Source organism: Oncorhynchus kisutch, linkage group LG21, assembly GCF_002021735.2.
Source record: "Oncorhynchus kisutch isolate 150728-3 linkage group LG21, Okis_V2, whole genome shotgun sequence".
NCBI classification, from domain to species: Eukaryota; Metazoa; Chordata; class Actinopteri; order Salmoniformes; family Salmonidae; genus Oncorhynchus; species Oncorhynchus kisutch.
The window spans coordinates 3,709,994-3,734,709 of NC_034194.2; the positions used below are offsets into that span (position 1 = coordinate 3,709,994).

Below are 24,716 nucleotides of genomic sequence, written 5' to 3' on the forward strand. Positions count from 1 at the left end.
GTTAAATGCAGAAGACACATTTCAGTTGAATGCATTCAGTCGTACAACCGACTCCTTAACCCCCTTTCCCAAAACATATTTAGTTGAGATAAAGATTTGGCACATGCAATACGGTTTAGCTGCATGCCTGCATGATTCAAACTGTAGTTACATTCCAAAAGTGAGCTTTTGTAGAGATTGGCATAGGCAATTGAATCCAGCAGCTGTGTAGACTGTCTGTATTTTCTGTATGATTTCCACAATAGTTATGTTTTGTGTGTGTGTCCTACAGAATTACGAGTTGGCGCTGAAATACTTCCAGAAGGCAGCAGAGCAAGGCTGGGTAGACGGACAGCTTCAGCTGGGCACAATGTACTACAGTGAGTGTGTGCGCATGCGTTGTGGGCCTGTGTGTGTAGAGACCTGTTTTTTCTGTTGGTTAGTGTAAAACAGCCTTGTCCCTTTGGTTTCCTGGGGAACAGTGCAATAAAAAAAAAGTTAGTTGCCCACCAAAATTCTGCTCCCAAATCTGCAGTCTCAACCATTCTTTTTTCTCTTGCACACCACCTCTCCCTCTCCTTCTCTGTGTTGGGGATCTCTCACTCACTTTTGTCTCTCCATTCCCCCTCTTCCGCCCCAGATGGGATCGGGGTGAAGCGTGACTACAAGCAGGCCCTCAAGTTCTTCAATCTGGCCTCGCAGGCGGGCCACATCCTGGCCTTCTACAACCTGGCCCAGATGCATGCCACGGGCACCGGCGTTATGCGCTCCTGCCACACCGCCGTGGAGGTGAGCTAGTTAGCCATTAGCTAGCGGATGTACATAATTGGCTAGCTACAGCATGATCTATTAATTAGTAATTAGCTATAGCTGCTGTATTGAATTGGCTATAGCTATATCATTAGCCATCAACTAGCCGTTAACTAGCTGCTATGGAATTGTATAGCTATAGGATTAGCCATTAGCTAGCTATTAGCTAGTTCAGTATCCCAGCGCGTCACAGTTCATTAGCCTTTAATTACACACCACTGCCAAACTAGCCACCTGGGAGCTAGCCTCTAGACATTATTTTCCATTAGCCAGCAATTAGCTTTCTGTTAGCTGTGCATTAAACCATCAATAAACCACCCGTTAGCCTGAGATTAACCTTCATCCGTTAGATCTATGCATGAAAAACCAATTAGCCGTCTTCTTGCTAGGAATAAAAAATGGCCATCCGTTTAGCCATTTAGTAGCGTGTTAATTGCCATCCATTAAATGCCATTCAGCCATGTATTAGCTAAGCATTTAGCCATTTGCTACTGACTGTCAGTCACTGTTTACCAATTCATACTTATCCATACCGTAGCCATTGATCCACGACTGGGGTCAGATATATTTTTATCCTCCCAATGGTTAAATTTAAAATCAGGGGTTGTGAAATCTGATCCAAAGCCTGTTGTTAGGGGTGACTTCTACCTCGATTTCTCTAAACAGACCCTTTTGTTCATGTTTCTGTGTATATCTGTCTGTGTCTTATTGCGTGTGTGTGTGTCTGTGAGCAGCTCTTCAAGAATGTGTGTGAGCGTGGGCGCTGGTCAGAGAGGCTTATGGCAGCCTACCGCAGCTTCAAGGATGGCGACATGGATGGGTCGCTGGTGCAGTACCTACTGCTGGCCGAGCAGGGCTATGAAGTGGCCCAGAGCAATGTAGCCTTCATCCTGGACCAGAGTAAGAACACATAAACAGTGCGCATACAGTTGAAGTCGCACGTTTACATCCACTTAGGTTGGAGTCAGTAAAAATAATTTTCAACCACTCCACAAATTTATTGTTAACAAACTATAGTTTTGGCAAGCCGGTTAGGACATCTACTTTGTGCATGACACAAGGCATTTTTCCAAGTTTTGTTTACAGACAGATTATTTCACTTATAATTCACTGTATCACAATTCCAGTGGGTCAGACGTTTACATACACTAAGTTGACTGTGCCTTTAAACAGCTTGGAAAATTCCAGAAAATGATGTCATGGCTTTAGAAGCTTCTGGTGGCTAATTTATATAATTTGTGTCAATTGGAGGTGTACCTGTGGATGTATTTCAAGGCCTACCTTCAAACTCAGTGCCTCTTTGCTTGACATCATGGGAAAATCAAAAGAAATCAGCCAAGACCTCAGAACAAAAATTGTAGACCTCCACAAGTCTGGTTCATCCTTGGGAGCAATTTCCAAATGCCTGACGGTAAAACGTTCATCTGTACAAATAATAGTACGCAAGTATAAACACCATGGGACCACGCAGCCGTCACACTACTCACACTCTTCTTTACAATGAAGATCTGTGAAGTTGTTCGGATTTTTACAAATGACCTTTGAAAGACAGGGTCCTGAAAAAGCGGCATTTATGTTTTTGCTGAGTTTATATTGTCATGGTTATTTTTTTATTATCGAATGAGGAGACAAACAAAGTCAGAGTTATACTTAAACTAAATCTTTATTCACTTTTTAATAAGGAAAGCATGTCACACCACACACACAAGTGAATGATGTGAGTGGTCTGCAATAACGTGGCCGGTCGACGAACCACCCTTAGATGATTCGTTGAGAGCCCCCACACAAAGGATACCAAGATATTTTATAGCAAAGATACACCCCCGTAGTCTACATGACAAACAACAGATGTGTGGAATGGGTCACAAGGTTAGGAGTCGTATGAAATAAATTAATAACCACACACACAAGTGGGCACAATTGACCAGACCCTTCTTTTCCCAGCACTCAATCTTCTGGTTTCTCTTCATTGTCTTCTTCAGCAGATAGCTTCATAGTTCAAAGTGGATGGCCTATGATGATGTCCCACCTGGGCTGCCACCACCTTTACCACCTATTATGTCTTGTCCATTCGTCAACCAGTATGTATACCAGCAACATAAGGGAAGTTTGGAATAGATCTCTCTTCATGCTCACTCCATGTGGACTCCTGTCACACTCCTGAGAGAAAAGACAGTTGATAGCTTCGATTGGATGCTGTACACCGGTTGCTGGCTCAGACAGGGCCGTATTGAACGCCTTTGTTTCTCTTCTTCAGCCGGTTAGAGGGGTTTTTGAGGTTCACACTGCTCTTGGCCGAATAATCTCTGAGATTTGTATCTCAACCAATTGGTGCCCTTAACCACTGCGCCACCCGGGAGGCCCTTATACCATTTTTCCCCTATACCCCCAGCTTTTTTGCTACAAATACATACATTTTACATACACATTTTACATACATGGTACTTTTATATAATGCAGTCACATAACAATAATACAATACCAAACATAAGCTCTTAAATCCCAACCCTCAGCCACTCTCAGCACATCCCACCTATCACGATAGACCTCAGCTCTTTAATCCCACCCCTCAGCCACTCTCAGCCCATCCCACCTATCACCATAGACCTCAGCTCTTTAATCCCACCCCTCAGCCACTCTCAGCCCATCCCACCTATCACCATAGACCTCAGCTCTTTAATCCCGCCCCTCAGCCACTCTCAGCCCATCCCATCTATCACCATAGACCTCAGCTCTTTAATCCCACCCCTCAGCCACTCTCAGCCCATCCCACCTATCACCATAGACCACCCTCATTCGGTTTCTATGTGCCATATACTTTTCAACTGTGCTGTGATATTTTACAAAATGTTTGAACCTTTTTAATCGTATATTATCCACAAATTGCAAGCTAGTCCATAAACCATATGCCGTGGAATTGGTACGTCGAAAATCTCCCATTTATTTTGCAACCTGTATGGCGCAGCTGTCATTTTTGTCCTTAGATGAAACTGGTATATTTTCCTGTTTATGCCAGTTCCTTTCATCCAGTTTGTATCTTTAATATATGTCAGGCAAACAAGTTCCCTACCTTCTCCCTTTTCCACTTGCCTCCTCCATTTTTGTGGTAGTGCTGTAATCAGTTGGTTGTAAATTTGGATTGAGCAGATATTCCCATATATTTTCGATAACTGTATATGTGACATAACTCCTCCGTTTATTGAGTTTAAACATAACATTTTTTGTAATATTTGTTCAATCTTTTCTGGAGGATAAAACTGAAATTGTAACCAGCTTTGTATGGCTTCTTTAAGAAAGGGCGATACTTTAAACAACATTTCATTTTCAATTAGTCGGAAATGAGAAGTTGTAATCCATATAAAGGTAAAAAGGCCATTTTTGAACATGCTAATAATGGATGCTAACAATGAACATGCTAATAATGGATGCTAACAATGAACATGCTGATAATGGATGCTAACAATGAACATGCTAATAATGGATGCTAACAATGAACATGCTAATAATGGATGCTAACAATGAACATGCTGATAATGGATGCTAACAATGAACATGCTAATAATGGATGCTAACAATGAACATGCTAATAATGGATGCTAACAATGTACATGCTAATAATGGATGCTAACAATGAATATACTAATAATGGATCTTTGAGTACATCAAAAAGTTCTGATATACCTCTACTGGTATACCGTCAAGCTATGGTGTTTTTGCAGACTGAAAATATTTTATTGGCTCAAAAAGTTACTCTTCTGTAAATTGGCCTTCACATTTCTATAAATTGGCCTTCACATTTCTATACATTTGTTAATGTTACATTATTATTAACATCATTCAGTGGAAATGGAGGAGACTGAAAAGAAAACATATGCTTAAAATATTTTGCTACCTCTTTCAAAAGATATTTGGTGAATCATGGATACCTCCATTTGTAACGAGTTTCTGTAAATTATTCAACTATGTTGAAGATTCAAGAAAATGTTGTGTATTTTTCACAATTTTCCAACCAATTCGCTTTATTTTTGTAATACATTGCACTTGATCGTTCTTGAATAAGTAACTCAACTTTTATTCTAATCTCTTTTGACCTACAGTGTTTGCTCCACTAAGGTTTTGTGATTATGCTGCAGGACTTAGAGGTAATTTGTGGTTTAGTACAGTATCCTGCGTCACCACTTCATTGCTCCAGACCAGCGCAAGGGGGAGTTAGAGCACTGATTATTCTTTTGGATCCTACTGTGTCTCTAACTGACATTGAATGGGCGATATAAACCTAAATAGAAAGTTATAATTGTGCACGACTTATTGGCAGGACAATATACACTGCTCAAAAAAATAAAGGGAACACTTAAACAACACAATGTAACTCTAAGTCAATCACACTTCTGTGAAATCAAACTGTCCACTTCGGAAGCAACACTGATTGACAATACATTTCACATGCTGTTGTGCAAATGGAATAGACAACAGGTGGAAATTATAGGCAATTAGCAAGACACCCCCAATAAAGGAGTGGTTCTGCTGGTGATAACCAGGATGGCACATCAATGCGAGCTGTGGCAAGAAGGTTTGCTGTGTCTGTCAGCGTAGTGTCCAGAGCATGGAGGCGCTACCAGGAGACAGGCCAGTACATCAGGAGACGTGGAAGAGGCCGTAGGAGGGCAACAACCCAGCAGCAGGACCGCTACCTCCGCCTTTGTGCAAGGAGGAGCACTGCCAGAGCCCTGCAAAATGACCTCCAGCAGGCCACAAATGTGCATGTGTCTGCTCAAACGGTCAGAAATAGACTCCATGAGGGTGGTATGAGGGCCCGACGTCCACAGGTGGGGGTTGTGCTTACAGCCCAACACCGTGCAGGACGTTTAGCATTTGCCAGAGAACACCAAGATTGGCAAATTCGCCACTGGCGCCCTGTGCTCTTCACGGATGAAAGCAGGTTCACACTGAGCACATGTGACAGTCTGGAGACGCCGTGGAGAATGTTCTGCTGCCTGCAACATCCTCCAGCATGACCGGTTTGGCAGTGGGGCAGTCATGGTGTGGGGTGGCATTTCTTTGGGGGGCCGCACAGCCCTCCATGTGCTCACCAGAGGTAGCCTGACTGCCATTAGGTACCGAGATGAGATCTTCAGACCCCTTGTGAGACCATAAGCTGGTGCGGTTGGCCCTGGGTTCCTCCTAATGCAAGACAATGCTAGACCTCATGTGGCTGGAGTGTGTCAGCAGTTTCTGCAAGAGGAAGGCATTGATGCTATGGACTAGCCTGCCCGTTCCCCAGACCTGAATCCAATTGAGCACATCTGGGACATCATGTCTCGCTTCATCCACCAAAGCCACGTTGCACCACAGACTGTCCAGGAGTTGGCGGATGCTTTAGTCCAGGTCTGGGAAGAGATCCCTCAGGAGACCATCCGCCACCTCATCAGGAGCATGCCCAGGTGTTGTAGGGAGGTCATACAGGCACGTGGAGGCCACACACTACTGAGCCTAATTTTGACTTGTTTTAAGGACATTATATCAAAGTTGGATCAGCCTGTAGTGTGGTTTTCCACTTTAATTTTGAGTGTGACTCCAAATCTAGACCTCCATGGGTTGATACATTTGATTTCCATTAATAATTTGTTTGTGATTTTGTTGTCAGCACATTCAACTATGTAAAGAAAAAAGTATTTAATAAGAATATTTCATTCAGATCTAGGATGTGTTATTTTAGTGTTCCCTTTATTTTTTTGAGCAGTGTATATTGGTCATATTGGTCATGGCTCCCGAGTGGCGCACAATGGGATTGCCTTGCAATTCTCCAGCTGTATCCACTGAAAGCGTGCGAATTTCAAGATACGGGGGCATGGGATGGGCCACAGAGCCGTGCACAGAAGTCCGATCTAGGCCTACCGTAGGCAACATGAGTCTCACTAGTGTTGTGTAATGTGCTGTTAAAAGTGGTGTATGTCTTATTTATTTAAAGAGCATATTGAAGTTAGAAGAAATAGGATTTGAAGCAATAGCCTACAACTATTTTAGCACCGTTTCACGCTGCTCTGAGACAAGCATGGGGACTGGTCTTGATAAATCATTGAGATATTTATTTTGACTGAATCTCCGTTTGGGTATTAGAATTAGAAAATTAGGGTGTAGAAATGTAACCTTTATTTAACTAGGCAAGTCAGTTAAGAACAAATTCTTACTTACAAGGACAGCCTACTCCTTCCACCCCGCCGGCAATTTGAACCCCTGTCTCCTGCGTGCCTGCACGACACGGGAATTCTGCAGCTAAATAGCCAGTACTCCCGACGGTCATGTTGTACAGCGTAATATTTTCCATTCCATCCAAACATAAACCCAGAGGGTTTTTAGTTTTTCTTGGAATAGAGACACCATACTAATAATCAAATTAATTAAGCAAGTACCAGTCAAAGTTTGGGCACACCTACTAAACCCAGGATTTTTCACATTATAGAATAATAGTGAAGACATTACAACTATGAAATAGCACACATGGAATCAGTTAAGAACAAATTCTTATTTACAAGGACAGCCTACTCCTTCCTCCTCATCGGGGAACTGAACCCCAGTCTCCCGCGTTTCCGCACAGCATGGGGATTCTTTAGCTAAATAGCCCAGTACTGTAGCCTACTCCCGAGCGTCACGTTGTACAGTGCCATATTTTCCATTACAGTCAGTAAAAAAAACTTTAAGCTAGTCTCTCAATTCCAAAAAATGGGTTGTGAAAGCGTTACATGGTCGTTGCCCATATAATGCAGAAAAGACACGAGAGTTCAGGGGCCTTGCTTTAACAAAGTTAACCATTTTCACTGTAGTGTCCAAAACGTCTTTCAAGTTGTCAGGCAATCCCTTGGCAGCAAGAGCCTCTCAGTGGATGCTGCAGTGTACCCAAGTGGTGTCGGGAGCAACTGCTTGCTCGCGCGTTACCACTCCACTATGTCTCCCTGTCAGGGCTTTTGCACCATCAGTACAGATACCAACACATCTTGACCAAAGTCCATTTGATGACACAAAGCTGTCCAGTACTTTAAAAATATCCTCTCATGTTTCCTCTCCTGTTGTCCTGGTTACCAGTGGTTTGCAGAAGAGGATGTCTTCCTTAATTGACCCTCCCCCCATAAACGTAACAGACATATACCAGGAGCTGTGCCAGGCCCTGGCTTGTATGCGAAGCAGTAATTGTTTCAAAACATCTTCTGCCATGTCACTGATGCGTCGTGAAACAGTCTTGTTTGATGAAGGCATTGTCTGTATAGTTTTTTGTGGCCTTTTCCCCCAGCATTGCCTACCTGTATTTGACATTGTGGTGTTATTTCACTGAACACTAGATGTTTTAAGTTAATTTTTGGCAGTGAAATGAAGCTACTCAGGCGAGAAAATACCCTCACCCAATTGTATAGCCCCATTTAAAAAAATGTGAATCACATTTTTATTTGGCGTACCCCCGACGGCATTGTGCGTACCCCTGGGGAATTGCGCATACCCCCGTTTGGGAACACCTGCTCTATATTATTTCGTAGTTATCAGCTAATCCTCATGTTTTGTGATTAATTCATGGGACTAGCTGTGCCTACCACGCTGCCACCTGCCACGACATCATTGAGCTCTTATACTAACAACACTGCAGAATTTCACTCACTGCTCTCCCAAGACCATAGCCTCAGGAAACATTTCAAAGAGAGAGAAAAAGACTACCCCCATCCCTGGAAAATAGTGTCAATTTCTTTAGCATTCACTACCCTTAGACATGGCTTAGATGTATCTCACCAAGGAGTCTAACACTTCACTCCCATATTATATTATATGACTGGTCTGTCTTTTCCATAACAATGTCAAATGATCCTGGTATCGTTACTGGGCCAATGTGCAACGACATAGGTAATAGCTGTTTTGCCTTAGATTGTTCCTGTTACCCCTCTCACTCTGGGTTTGCCGGATGCCGGGAGAACGCCACCTGCCCCAATGCATAGTGCTAACTTTATAGTTAGGTGGAGGAGGAGTAATGGTCTGGGGCTGTTTTTCATGGTTCGGGCTCCTTAGTTCCAGTGAAGGGAAATCTTAACGCTACACTATACAATGACATTCTAGACTATTCTGTGCTTCCAACAGTTTAGGAAAGGCCCATTCCTGTTTCAGCATGACAATGCCCCTGTGCACAAAGTGAGGTCCATACAGAAATGGTTTGTCAAGATCGGTGTGGAAGAACTTGACTGGCCTCCACAGAGCCCTGACCTCAATCCAATCGAGCATCTTTGGGATGAATTGGAACGCCGACTGAAAGCCAGGTGTAATAGCCCAACATCAGTGCCCGACCTCACTAATGCTCTTGTGGCTGAATTTTAGCAAGTCCCCGTAATCAATGTTCCAACATCCAGAAGAGTGGAGGCGCTTATAGCAGCAAAGGGGGGACAAACTCCATATTAATGCTCATGGTTTTGGAATGAGATGTTTGACGAGCAAGTGCCACATACTTTTGGTCATGTAGTGTGGATATCGACCCTTACGTGGGCATGTTTTCAATAAACTCCTTTTGTTGTACAATATTCCATATACGGCATCCATAAGGCATCCCGACCTTATGTGTCACGTTCTGACCTTAGTTCCTTTGTGATGTCTTTGTTTTAGTATGGTCAGGGTGTGAGTTGGGTGGGCAGTCTATGTTCTTTTTTCTATGATTTGGTATTTCTGTGTTTGGCCTGGTATGGTTCTCAATCAGAGGCAGCTCTCAATCGTTGTCCCTGATTGAGAACCATACTTAGGCCGCCTATTTTCACCCTTGAGGGGTGGGTGATATATTTTCTGGTCAGTGTTTTTTCAGCACCATACAGGACTGTTCGTTTGTCGTTTTATTTTGTTTTGTTTTGTTCGGTGTTCATTACGTTATTAGAAATATGAACACTTACCACGCTGCGCATTGGTCCTCCTCTTCTTCCACCGATGACCGTTACATTATGAAAGTTGCACAGTATACCCTTAATCTTGTAATAAATCAAATCTAGTTATACATAACTTGACATTTCTTCCATCCATTGTGGGAGGATAACCAACCTTCCAATGAATTGCAATCAAATGTATTTATAAAGCCAGCTGATGTCACAAAGTGCTGTATAGAAACCAAGCCTAAAATCCCAAAACAGCAAGCAATGCAGGTGTAGAAGCACGGTGGCTAGGAAAAACTCCCTAGAAAGGCCAGAACCTAGGAAGAAACCAAGAGAGGAACCATACTATGAGGGGTGGCCAGTCCTCTTCTGGCTGTGCCGGGTGGAGATTATAACAGAACATGGCCCAAATGTTCATAGATGACCAGCAGGGTCAAATAATAATAATCACAGTGGTTGTCGAGGGTGCAGCAAGTCAGCACCTCAGGAGTAAATGTCCGTTGGCTTTTCATAGCCGATCATTCAGAGTATCTCTACCAGAGAGTTGAAAACATAGCCGCAGGCAGAACAGTTCAAACTGCAGCAGCAACACATAATCATTTACCACATTCCAGCTCCTTTGGTAGAGAATACAATCAACCCCCAACATCTACATTTCTAACACACACTACCTACATCAACAGTACCTAAATCAGCTTCTGCCCCAGAGAAATAGGATTAAGATGCCCCATAACACTGATCTAAGGTCTGTAATGAGGGAGGGTAAGTGAAGCTGATCCTGGATCGGTGCACACGGGCCATTACCCTAGAGCCTTAAGCTAAACTCACTGCGTTTCTTAGCTGCTATAAATGCTAGGTTACACACTTTCTTCTGATAAGTCTCCAGTATCAACATTTCCAACCAAACTAAAACAGGTTAAAGGGAGAATCTGTAGACATATTGAGATAAAAGAACAGACCCAGAATTCAGCCAGCCTTCATAAGACCATAACATATTGAAACATGTTCCCTTATATGTTTTACATCTCCAGCAGAGGAATTGCATTTCTGAGTGCATATCTGTATCCATTCATCATCATTAGCGTCTCTCAGGTCCTCCTCACATTTTTGTTTTACATGTTTTGTGTCACCGAAAAAAGCCTCTATCAACCCTTGATACAGTTTTGAAATCAACTTTAGAAGTTTGTCACACTGCCTTAAATTAGTTTCAGTCTTTGAAGCTTCTTGCTTGTCCAGTGTTTACTGCACAGAGAGAATAAAGTGTTGTATTTGCAAAAGTTCACTTCTGCGCCTTCAGAGACTGGTCTTCCCTGGTTCTCCGACCCTGCTGTGATCCCTGTCACCATCTGATCCTGTTCAGATGAGGCATGACCATACTTTGGTGTACATTTATACATTATATTATCCAAGAATAGAATCAATGGTTCAATAATTTAAATGACCATTTTCCCAGATCCCAGACTGTACCCATCAACTCAAGATGGAACTTTGCATCCATTCACTTATTATTCTTTTTGTATATTGCAAAATTCACCTGAGCTCTGTAGACTGGTCTTCTCTGGCTGTCTGACTCTGCTGAGACACCTGTCACCTTCTGATCCTGCTAAGACATGATGAGCATAGTGTTGTGTACTAACAGTGCACCATGACAGTGAAGCGTGTAGAGCTGTTTATACAGTGTCAGTGTGAAAGGTAGTGAAAGGTAGAGAAATACCTAGGTAAACTGACAGATCAGTAACATTACATTTCTATATTGAAAAATAAAAACTCACATTGCACTGTAAAAATGTCAGAATATCGGTCTTCAATACGTTTGGCCGCTGGTTTCATCGTTTGATTCAGGTCTTTTGTGATTGAGGCAAAAATAAGATCTGAAGTTAGTGAGCTAGCTAGCTAACGTTGGACAACTTTTGGCTAGCTCTAACTAATGGTACATCAAATTTACTTCTGTTAAAATGGGACAAAACAAAGGCTAGAAAACATTTCCATACACACAACAGCTGTTAGATACTGCTTACTGACAGATAGCTAGAGCTGAACTGGCTGTGGTGGCTACTAGCTAGCTAACCAGCTGCTAGTAGTTCATTCACTCCAGTCGAGAGGAGATTAAACATTACATTAGCTAACGTAACATGTCAGTTACACTACTAGCTCAGTACTGGGAATAAATAACTTTTTTTCTGTCAAACAGCAGTTTAACTTGCCAGTTAGATCTGTGAACTAAAGAGTATCCAGTTTCTGCTCTGCTTGCTTTTACAACTTGGAGAAATACGCAACACAGACAGCAGCTGCCTCTGTTATTCTCGCCGGTCCTATACTCCAGCCTTTCAGAAGCTTTGCCTTCACACAGCCTGTCCGCACGTGGTGTGGTGTCCGCATGGTCCTAAAACACTGGTCCTTTGTTTTGTATCACAGTGCAATAATAAAACTGGGGGTGACAAAAATGCCATTTCAGAATGTGAGGGGGGTCATGTCCCCCCTGTCCCTAGTGAAAGTTTCTCCCCAGGACCATATTATATTTCAAAACTCAAGCTTTGATGACAAAATAGATCAGTTGGTGTAGCACTTGTGAGGTATAACTGAGCATAAATGTAAATAATTTGCAAATAATTTTCATTTTTATTTTACTAGACTGATGGTACCTGCATTTGATGTTCATGGTGCTTTCACGACAACTGGGAACTCTGGGAAAAAAACAAGGTCATGATGTCAGTGATCTTGAGGTTGGAAAGTCAAGAGTTCTAAAAAGATGCTAGCGACTTGGAATTCAGAGTTGGATGACCGTTGAACTATTTTTCCTAGACTGACTTCCCAGTTGTCTTGAATGCACTGATATCTGAGATTTCCAAGTTCTCAGTTGTTTTGAACACGGCATTAGTCTCAACGGAGAGAGGGAGAGCGCAACAGGTACCATCAGGCCAGTAAAATTAAAATCACGGCTCTCTCCATCCTTTCGTCCAGTGAGACTGACCAGTGAGAGGGGACACTGTTTTCCACCTTATGGTGAAACTCGAGTCACACCGCATCTGCCTCATGCACAAATTCATGTTGTTCCTATGACCAGAGAGAGTTCAATATTCCTCTATAAAAATTGGCACGCAGGGCTATCGATACACTCCCCAGCTTCTCCTTTACCCAAATCCAGTTGGCAGATGTTCAGAAAGAGCATCTAATTGAGTTGTTTCTCTATGAACAAAAAAATTAAAACCTCTTTGGGATCGGTCCCCCCCAACGGGACGGTTGAGCTAACTTGCTCTAATGTGGTTAACATGAGGTTGTAATTTCCCAGGACATAGACATGTCCTATATGGGAAGAAAACTTACATTATGTTTTATCTAACTGCACTGTCCAATTTACAGTAGCTAGTTTTTATAATGAAAACATACCATGCTATTGTTTGAGGAGAGTGCACAGTTATGTATATTGACTAATTAGGCACATTTGTGCAGACTTGATACAACATTTTGAACAGAAATACAATGGTTCATTGGATCAGTCTAAAACTTTTCACATACACTGCTGCCATCTAGTAGCCAAAACCTAAATTGCGCCTAGATTCTTAAGTCATATAATGGCCCTTCTCTTGCATTTCAAAGATGATGACACAACAAAAAACATGTCTTTGTATTATCTTTTACCAGATCTCGTGTTATATTCTACTACATTCATTTCAAATGTCCACAAACTTCAAAGTGTTTCCTCCCAAATGGTATCAAGAATATGCATGTCCTTGCTTCAGGTCCTGAGCTACAGGCAGTTATATTTGGGTGTCATTTTAGGCTATTTTTTTTTTAAGGGTCCGATTCTTGCGGTTTTAAAAGGAAAATATAAAACTGATTTTATAGGGCACCCCTTGGAGTTGTTTATTAACCATTATTTTACCATGTATATGAAAAGTGCACTATTGGAACAAAAAATATTGAGGTTCTGTTCGGAATGAAACAATTGGATAATAATTTGGGTACCATCCCCTGTTCTGAACCGTGTGTGTGTGTGTGTTTGTTTCTATTTCTCACTTTAAGCAGAGGCCCGGATCTTCAGTGAGAACGAGACGTACCCTCGAGCCCTCCTCCATTGGACCAGAGCAGCAGCACAGGGTTGGTCTAGCCTCCTTCATAAATCACCCTCCCCTCTTATTGCTGTGCTGAGCAACCATCTTGTTTTTGTACCCTTAAGTTATTGTTGGCAAGGATAGGTAAGATAAAGCTGGGGTATTAAAACGTATGGTAATGACATGTGTACTGTGTGTTCAAATGTGGTTAAACAATGACTAGGATAAAGCTGGGGGACAACCACTTCTACGGTTACGGGACTGACGTGTGTACTGTGTTACCCAGGGGCCCAGTTAAAAAACAAACATTTGAATCCACATTAAAATGATCATGTGACAAAATGGAAGAAAATCTCCAACATATCACATTATATGCTACAATAAATATAATGTAAAATCAAATAAAATTGTATTAGTCACATGCGCCGAATACAACAGGTGTAGACCTTACAGTGAAATGCTTACTTACAAGCCCCTAACCAACAGTGCAGTTTTAAAAAATACGGATAAGAAATAAAATAAATAAAAGTGACAAGTAATTAAAGAGCAGCAGTAAATAACAACATTCTTAAAATAAAGGGGTGATCTTAACTGACCTAAGACAGGGAATTTTTACTAGGATTAAATGTCAGGAATTGTGAAAAGCTGAATTTGAATGTATTTGGCTGAGGTGTATGTAAACTTCCGACTTCAACTGTAGGTAGAGTTATTAAAGTGACTATGCATAGATGACAACAGAGAGTAGCAGCGGTGTAAAAGAGGAGGGGGGGGACAATGCAATTAGTCTGGGTAGCCATTTGATTAGATGTTCTGAAGTCTTATGGCTTGGGGGTAGAAGCTCTTTAGAAGCCTCTTGGACCTAGACTTGGCACTCCGGTACTGCTTGCCGTGCGGTAGCAGAGAGAACAGTCTTATGGCTTGGGGGTAGAAGCTCTTTAGAAGCCTCTTGGACCTAGACTTGGCACTCCGGTACTGCTTGCCATGCGGTAGCAGAGAGAACAGTCTTATGGCTTGGGGGTAGAAGCTCTTTAGAAGCCTCTTGGACCTAGACTTGGCACTCCGGTACTGCTTGCCATGCGGTAGCAGAGAGAACATGTTGTATAAAAAGATCATAAAGGACAACAACTACCCACTGCCTGTTCACCTCTCTATCATCCAGAGGACGAGGTCAGGACAGGTGCATCAAAGCTGGGACCGAGAGACTGAAAAACAGCTTCTATCTCAAGGCCATCAGACTGTTAAACAGCCATCACTAACATTGAGAGGCTGCTGCCTTCATTCAGACTTGAAATCATTAGCCACTTTAATAAATGGATCACTAGTCACTTTAATAATGTTTACATTTCTTGCGTTACTCATTTCATATGAGCTCTGTCACTGCTCAGCCATATATTTATATGTATATATTCTTATTCCATTCCTTTACTTAGATTTGTGTGTATTAGGTAGTTGTTGTGGAATTGTTAGATTACTTGTTAGATATTGCTGCATTGTTGGAACTAGAAGCACAAGCATTTCACTACACTCACAATAACATTTGCTAACCGTGTGTATGTGACCAATGCTGCTCTGTCTGTATGCTACGTCTTGCTTGTCCTATGTTGCTCTGTCTGTATGCTATGTCTTGCTTGTCCTATGTTGCTATGTCTTGCTTGTTCTATGTTGCTATTGTCTATATTGTAATTGTTTTTAATAACCTGCCCAGGGACTGCGGTTGAAAATTAGCCGGCTGGCTAAAACCGGCACTTTTACTGAAACGTTGATTAATGTGCACTGTCCCTGTAAAAATAAAAAATAAACTCAAACTCAATCAAATGTGATTTGATATATGATCCCATGACATTTGGTTTGAAAAACTGGGCCTAGTTTATACAGTGGCTAGGATAAAGCTGGGGGACTACCCCTTCTACGGTTATGATATTGATGTGTGTACGGTTACGGCACTGACGTGGGTACTATATGTCTAACTGTGTTACCCAGGTTATACTGTGGCTAGAATAAAGCTTGGGGACTACCATTTCTACGGTTATGGTACTGATGTGGACTACGAGACTGCTGTCATCCACTATAGGCTGGCCTCGGAGCAGCAGCACAGTGCTCAGGCCATGTTCAACTTGGGCTACATGCATGAGAAAGGCCTGGGCATCAAACAGGTGGGCAAACACACACATGCGCACACATTAATATACGCACACAACCATGTAACTCTCGATCTTTCCGCCTGGTGTAGGACATCCACCTGGCCAAGCGTTTCTATGACATGGCTGCCGAGGCCAGTCCCGACGCCCAGGTGCCCGTCTTCTTGGCTCTGTGTAAACTGGGCCTGGTCTACACCCTGCAGCACATGCACGACCTCAACGTGAGTGTACAGTACAGAGCGCTTCCTGGACCCGGGTGACTCTGGGAGATTCAGTTTCCTCAGTCGTTTCTATTTCAACTCGTGGGGGCCAGGCTCAATGTTTGAGGCAAACTTAGGCTAGTTGTAGTTTACTACATTTGTACAGGATTCATGGGATTCTACTGTTTGTTAAATGTAATCAATGTTCTTTCTTTCTGCTCCCTCTTCCTCTGACCTCCCTCTTAATTTCTCCCCCTCCCTCCTCGCTCCATCCCCCCTCCACCAGATGACTGAGCTGGTCAGTCAGGTGGACCTTGACCAGCTCCTGGGCCCCGAGTGGGACCTCTACCTCATGACGGTCATCGCCCTGCTTCTGGGCACTGTCATCGCATACCGCCAGAGACAGCATCAGGCTGTGCCTCCGCGGCCCCCTCCTCTCCCGGCCCCAGCCAGGCCCCCCCAGGAGCAGCCCCAACCTGAGGACCAGGTTCAGCCCGAGGTCCCACCCCAGGCCGAAGAGGAGCAGCAGTGAGCAATTGCTACTAGCATTAGAGCAATGACTGGAAGTCTATGGGAACCGCTAATATGCTAATATGCTGTTCCTGTAGACTTCCAATTATTGCGCTAACGCTAATTAGCCTTGGCTTCCAAAATTACCTCTAACTTCCTGCATACTGGAAGTTAGACATAAAAATGGTGTCCACAAGTTCATCTGACTGAGGAAGTAGATAAAGGACTTCATTGCCAAAATTCCGAACTATCCCTTTAATTATCATCCAATCTGTAAATTAAACAGTCTTGTTTTGTGTGCTCTGGTAGTGGTTACCAGATATTTTTTCTGATTTTATGTAGGTGTTTAAAGGTTACAACTTTCCTTATCAGCAAATACGATACCAGAAACAATACACACACCTTGCAAAAACAACAGATTTGAGATTGGCAGCAATTGGAACTCCACACGCTAAGTTAGCTTCATCTCCTTGTCTGTAGGAAATGATTTGTTAGGGAACATAAGCAAACATTCTTTATCAAGCAAGTTTTTGTTCCAGCATGCTTTTTTTGTGCTAAATATTTTTTTGGCAAACAGGAACTTGTTTTGTTAGCATATTATGTTGAATTAATGAAGGAAACATTAACTTGCTCATTTTTTTGACATCCAGTTCAAAACAGAGCTGAGCTTTGGGCAGCCTTCTTGTTTGAGTGGAACAAGTAATGAACGGTATTGTTATCACTTGTCAGTCATTTGAGCTCTGCCATGGTATGGTCGGGCAAAAAGTTGGATTCTTGAGCGCTTATCTATATAATAAGGAAAATATTATGGGGATATTGCTGAATGCTGATCCCCACCATAGATGCTCTCTTACAGCCCAAATCCTGAAAAAGTGCTAGGTTGTAGAAACCCTTCAGTCTCTACACTGTATGTGCCTGGTAGTGGTGCACACAGCTGAAGAATTAAAGGTACACTCAGAAGATTACATCATTAACAGAAGGACATTATACAACAGCAACAGCAGAATTCAAATCTGCCGCCAAGATGACCATTATTAAACAAACGTAACAATTTGCATCCTCCCCTGTGGTACACACACATTGGGAATAGCCAATAATGTCAGTCTTGGCAGATTTGTAATTCTCTCTGTTGTCTGTAAGTAGGAAGTTGCCCCATTTTGTATGATGATGTCATCTTTCTGAGTGTTCTTTAACCCTTTGTGCCTTTTTTTATTTATTTTTTACGGCAAACATAGAGAAGAAATTTATATTTTTTTGTCCACTGCTCTCTGCACAATATATTACCGTAAAGAGTAGCATATCTTAAGAATTTGACTATTCTCTGTGTTTGTTTGTAGTCGGTCTACATTAACACATGATTATCTTATTGTAGGTACATAGTAATTGGTAGTACATTTGTGGCACCATTGTTAATTTAATTTTCTCCTCTTTAAACTGTTTGGTTTGATAAGTCAAACAGAAGTTTAACTGCGACAGGAACAGAGATGGAGGCTCTCGTAATCTCCGGTGACTGTGTAATGTTTTTGTTATCATTTTAGGACCAGTTACCCTTCGTGTCATGTGAAGACTCAATAGGAGAAAGCATTGCCTTTTCTATTGACTTTGTTATATACATGGATCCACTCTCATGGCCTGTATGTATAATTATTTTGGAGTAGGAGTGCTGATCTAGGATCAGTTTGAGTTTTAGATCATAATTAATTATGACTATGTTATGCACAGGAGGGACCTAATCCTAGATCTGCTCTCCTACTCTAACACACTTGACACATTTGGCCCCAGATCTTCATATTTGAGTGTAAGGTGGCAATGGGAAACGCTGTGTGCTAAGGTAAAACATAATTACAGTACTTTAAGCAAGATGGGGTGGGGTATAATACCACTGATGTAAAAAGAGAACATTCACGCCCTTTATATGCTATTTCCTGGGCTGTGTTCATTGGAGCACACACTGGAAAACGTTTTTAAAATATCAAAAAATGTGTAATATGACAAGTCCCTCTCTGTGTCAGTATGTTTTGTTCCATTTGGTGCCCAATTTAATTTGCCAACGGAGGATGTACCCTTTGCATAAGGTAAAGAGGAATACACGTGTTTATATAGCAATACACTAATGTTCAATGTATGAACCAGTATATTAAGAACAAAATGGGATGTTAAGAGAATGATTCAGATTTTTCATGAGAAGTTTCAAATAAGACTTATCACTCACCAAAACACAACAATGATGTCCTCTGTACTCACTTTGGTTTGAATATGATATCAACACAAGTAATAAAATAACAGGCTACATACTATTTCGCTCTGTCTGCAATATAATACTGGTCCAGGTCGATGAAAAATTTGCATTTTACCATCAATGTTTATAGTTTATGAATAATGATCTATAGAGATTCACTAACGTTCAGAAGTTTGGGGTCACTCAGAAATGTCCTTGTTTTTGAAAGAAAAGCACAATTTTTGTCCATTTAAAATAACATCAAATTGTTCAGAAATATAGTGTAGACATTGTTAATGTTGTAAATGACTAGCTGGAAACGGCTGAATTTAAACTTTTCACAATCCCTGACATTTAATCCTGTTTTAGGTCAGTTAGGATCACCACTTTATTTTAAGAATGTGAAATGTCAGAATAATAGTGGAGAAAATTATTTATTTCAGCTTTTATTTCTTTCATCACGTTCCCAGTGGGTCACAAGTTTACATACACTCAATTAGTATGTGGTAGCACTGCCTTTAAATTGTTTAACTTGGGTCAAACGTTATGGGTAGCCTTCCACAAGCTTCCCACAATAAATTGGGTGAATTTTGGCCCATTCCTCCTGACAGAGCTGGTGTAACTGAGTCAGGTTTGTAGGCCACTGTAAGGTATGTGTAACTGGCTGCAGGGCAGTCAGGCACAGGAGAGCAGAATTCGGTAGCAAATGGAGCCCTTCATTACGGCGAACAGACACACGGCACTAAGAACAATAAACAAATACGGGTTGACATGACCCGGTGCAAACCAGTCTAACGTGCACATACACGTAACAACAAAGAATTCCACACACAGACATGGGGGGAACAGAGGGTTAAATACACGTCAAATAATGAGGGAATGTAAACCAGGTGTGATAGAAAACAAGACAAAACAAATGGAAAATGAAAAGTTGATCGGCGATGGCTAAAAGACCGGTGACGTCGACCGCCGTACGCCGCCCGAACAAGGAGAGGAACCAACTTCGGTGGAAATCGAGAAAGCAACCTTGCTCGCTTTAACAGTTCTGCCCACAAATTTTGAGGTCAGGGCTTTGTGATGGCCACTCCAATATCTTTACTTTGTTGTCCTTAAGCCATTTTGCCACAACTTTGGAAGTCTGCTTGAATCATTGTCCATTTGGAAGACCCATTTGCAACCAAGATGTAACTTCTCAAGACTGATGTCTTGAGATGTTGCTTCAATATATCCACGTAATCTTCACACCTCATGATGCCATCTATTTTGTGAAGTGCACCAGTCCATCCTGCAGCAAAGCATACCATCAACATGATGCTGCTTCACGGTTGGGATGGTGTTCTTTGGCTTGCAAGCCTAACCCTTTTTACTCCAAGCATAACAATGTTCATTATGGCCAAAAAGTTGTATATTTGTTTCATCAGACCAGATGACATTTCTCCAAAAAGTACAATATTTTTCCCCATGTGCAGTTGCAAACCGTAGTCTGGCTTTTTTATGCCGGTTTTGGAGCAGTGGCTTCTTCCTTGCTGAATGGTCTTTCAGGTTATGTCGATATAGGACTCGTTTTACTGTGGATATTGATACTTTTGTACCGGTTTCCTCCAGCATCTTCACAAGGTCCTTTGCTATTGTTCTGGGATTGATTCACAGTTTTCGCAACAAAATACGTTAATCTCTAGGAGACAGAACGCATCTCCTTCCTGAGCGGTATGCCGGCTGCGTGGACCCATGTTGTTTATACTTGCGTACTGTTGTGTGTACAGATGAACGTGGTACCTTCAGGTGTTTGGAAATTGCTCCCAAGGATGAACCAATTTTTTGTTCTGATGTCTTTGCTGATTTCTTTTGATTTTCCCATAATATCAAGCACAGAGGCACTCTTTTTGAAGGTAGGTTTTGAAATACATCCACAGGTACACCTCCAATTGACTCAAATTATGTCAATTAGCCTGTCAGAAGCTTAAAAAGCTGTGAGATCATTTTCTGGAAGCTGTTTAAAGGCACAGTCAACTTAGTGTATGTAAACCACTGGAATTGTGATATAGTGAATTATAAGTGAAATAATCTGTCTGTAAAGAATTGTTGGCAAAAATACTTGTGTCATGCACAAAGTAGATGTCCTAACCGGCTTGCCAAAACTATAGTTCGTTAATGAGAAATTTGTGGAGCGGTTGTAAAACAAGTTTTAATGACTCCAACCTAAGTGTATGTTGACATTCGACTTAAACTTTATGTCTGGTTCCCCATTCTGTTCCCTGCTTCAGCATTATTTGTTGTTTGTCTTTGTTTACCCGTGTGCTGACGCTGTTCCTGTTCTGTTACCTGTCTGTTCCTGATTAAATGTTGACTCCCTGTACCTGCTTCTCATCTCCGGCATCTCCGGCAAAATTCTGTAGGCCTACGCCATTGCAAAATCAAAGGCTTCTAACCGAACATTTAAAACCTCTTCTAACCAAAGAGTCACTTTATAGGCCTACTGTCAATAAAGTATAGCCTAGTTGTTGGATGGTTTGGATGCATATTGGTGTCTAGCCGTAGGCTAGTTGTCTAGTGATATTGGCCACCATCATCAGCTGATCCAGGAAAGAAAACAAATATTGATTGAAAATAATAAAGCTAAATAAGTGGTCCACTTCTGGCCAGGTATGGCACGGAGGACACCCGTTCCCAGACGCCCCTGGGAAAAAAAAGCAATGAGCGTTTTAAACAGACTGACAATGCAAGCAATGATAAATCAATGGATAGATCTAATGCATTTGTCACGCCCTGATCTGTTTCACCTGTCCTAGTGATTCTCTCCACCTCCCTCCAGGTGTCACCCATCTTCCCCACTTATCCCCTGGGTATTTATACCTGTGTTTCTGTCAGTCTGTGCCAGTTCATCTTGTTTGTTCAAGCCTACCAGCGTTTGGTGTCTCAGCTCCTGCTGTTTCCAGTCTCTCTTTTTCTCGCTCTCCTGGTTTTGACCCCTGCCTGTCCTGACTCTGAGCTCGCCTGCCTGACCACTCAGCCTGACCTGACCCTGGGCCTGCCTGCCGTCCTGTACCTTGGCCCCACTACTCTGGATTATCGACCCCTGCCTGCCTTGACCTGTCGTTTGCCTGCCCCTGTTGTTACAATAAACATTGTACACGGAGAGCCTTAAATACACAGCCTTAAATGTACACGGAGAGTTAACATCAACAACATGCATGTCAATCTCTCCTGGCTCAAAGCAGAGGAGAGATTGACTGCATCACTACCCAACTTTGTTAGAGACATTGACATGTTGAAAGTATAGAGCTGTCTGTTTAAACGACTAGCACACAGGTCAGACACCCATGCATACCCCACAAGACATGCCACCAGAGGTCTCTTCACAGTGCCCAAGTCCAGAACAAACTATGGGAAATGCACAGTATTACATAGAGCCATGACTACATGGAACTCTACTCCACATCATATAGCCTAACTCATGCAGGCAGTAAAATCAGATAAAAAGAAATTGATAAAAGTATACCTTATGGAACAATGTTGTGGATTGTGTTTAAAGGCTAACATATTAACTATACCACAGGTCAATATAGTCTAACAGTCTAACTGTCTATCCTGCCCTCTAACAGACTAACTATACCACGGGTCAATATAGTCTAACTGTCTACCCTGCCCTCTAACAGACTAACTATACCACGGGTCAATATAGTCTACCAGTCTAACTGTCTACCCTGCCCTCTAACAGACTAACTATACCACGGGTCAATATAGTCTACCAGTTTAACTGTCTACCCTGCCCTCTAACATACTAACTATACCACGGGTGAATATAGTCTACCAGTCTAACTGTCTACCCTGCCCTCTAACAGACTAACTATACCATGGGTCAATATAGTCTACCAGTCTAACTGTCTACCCTGCCCTCTAACAGACTAACTATACCACGGGTCAATATAGTCTACCAGTCTAACGGTCTACCCTGCCCTCTAACAGACTAACTATACCACGGGTCAATATAGTCTACCAGTTTAACTGTCTACCCTGCCCTCTAACATACTAACTATACCACGGGTGAATATAGTCTACCAGTCTAACTGTCTACCCTGCCCTCTAACAGACTAACTATACCATGGGTCAATATAGTCTACCAGTCTAACTGTCTACCCTGCCCTCTAACAGACTAACTATACCACGGGTCAATATATTCTACCAGTCTAACTGTCTACCCTGCCCTCTAACAGACTAACTATACCACGGGTCAATATAGTCTACCAGTCTAACTGTCTACCCTGCCCTCTAACATACTAACTATACCACGGGTCAATATATTCTACCAGTCTAACTGTCTACCCTGCCCTCTAACATACTAACTATACCACGGGTCAATATAGTCTACCAGTCTAACTGTCTATCCTGCCCTCTAACATACTAACTATACCACGGGTCAATATATTCTACCAGTCTAACTGTCTACCCTGCCCTATAACAGACTAACTATACCACGGGTCAATATATTCTACCAGTCTAACTGTCTACCCTGCCCTCTAACAGACGAACTATACCACGGGTCAATATATTCTACCAGTCTAACTGTCTACCCTGCCCTATAACAGACTAACTATACCACGGGTCAATATATTCTACCAGTCTAACTGTCTACCCTGCCCTCTAACAGACTAGCTATACCACAGGTCAATATAGTCTACCAGTCTAACTGTCTACCCTGCCCTCTAACATACTAACTATACCACGGGTCAATATAGTCTACCAGTCTAACTGTCTATCCTGCCCTCTAACATACTAACTATACCACGGGTCAATATATTCTACCAGTCTAACTGTCTACCCTGCCCTATAACAGACTAACTATACCACGGGTCAATATAGTCTACCAGTCTAACTGTCTACCCTGCCCTCTAACAGACTAACTATACCACGGGTCAATATAGTCTACCAGTCTAACTGTCTATCCTGCCCTCTAACAGAATAACTATACCACGGGTCAATATAGTCTACCAGTCCAACTGTCTACCCTGCCCTCTAACAGTCTAACTATACCACGGGTCAATATATTCTACCAGTCTAACTGTCTACCCTGCCCTATAACAGACTAACTATACCACGGGTCAATATATTCTACCAGTCTAACTGTCTACCCTGCCCTCTAACAGACTAACTATACCACGGGTCAATATAGTCTACCAGTCTAACTGTCTACCCTGCCCTCTAACATACTAACTATACCACGGGTCAATATAGTCTACCAGTCTAACTGTCTATCCTGCCCTCTAACATACTAACTATACCACGGGTCAATATATTCTACCAGTCTAACTGTCTACCCTGCCCTATAACAGACTAACTATACCACGGGTCAATATAGTCTACCAGTCTAACTGTCTACCCTGCCCTCTAACAGACTAACTATACCACGGGTCAATATAGTCTACCAGTCTAACTGTCTATCCTGCCCTCTAACAGAATAACTATACCACGGGTCAATATAGTCTACCAGTCCAACTGTCTACCCTGCCCTCTAACAGTCTAACTATACCACGGGTCAATATATTCTACCAGTCTAACTGTCTACCCTGCCCTATAACAGACTAACTATACCACGGGTCAATATATTCTACCAGTCTAACTGTCTACCCTGCCCTCTAACAGACTAACTATACCACGGGTCAATATATTCTACCAGTCTAACTGTCTACCCTGCCCTCTAACAGACTAACTATACCACGGGTCAATATAGTCTACCAGTCTATTGTCATAGTAATAGTGGCAGGGGGATCGTTTGTCCAGATCTGTAATATGCTAACTAGCAATCATCCATATTTAATCTTTATTTTGACAGGGAGTCAATGCTGAGACCAAGGTCTCTTTACCAGATGAGCCCTACGTATATAGCACCTTAATACACATATAGAACTAAAATGAACACATTAAAC

General features: G+C 42.2%; 1 protein-coding gene across 2 annotated transcripts in view; it reads left to right on the plus strand.

Moving 5' to 3' along the window:
• The window catches only part of LOC109866276 (protein sel-1 homolog 1), a 79,966-nt gene extending 61,095 nt beyond the window's left edge, over window positions 1-18,871 (plus strand). The window contains exons 15-21 of one of the 2 annotated variants that reach the window (XM_020454849.2): window positions 272-359; window positions 620-768; window positions 1,524-1,689; window positions 13,698-13,772; window positions 15,707-15,879; window positions 15,957-16,085; window positions 16,351-18,871. In XM_020454849.2, coding sequence (XP_020310438.1) covers window positions 272-359; window positions 620-768; window positions 1,524-1,689; window positions 13,698-13,772; window positions 15,707-15,879; window positions 15,957-16,085; window positions 16,351-16,596 — 1,026 coding nt within the window. In that variant the 3' untranslated portion in view covers window positions 16,597-18,871. The remainder of the gene's footprint in view (window positions 1-271; window positions 360-619; window positions 769-1,523; window positions 1,690-13,697; window positions 13,773-15,706; window positions 15,880-15,956; window positions 16,086-16,350) is intronic. The other variant, XM_020454850.2, reaches the window with a different exon arrangement.
• Window positions 18,872-24,716: the final 5,845 nt, after the last annotated feature.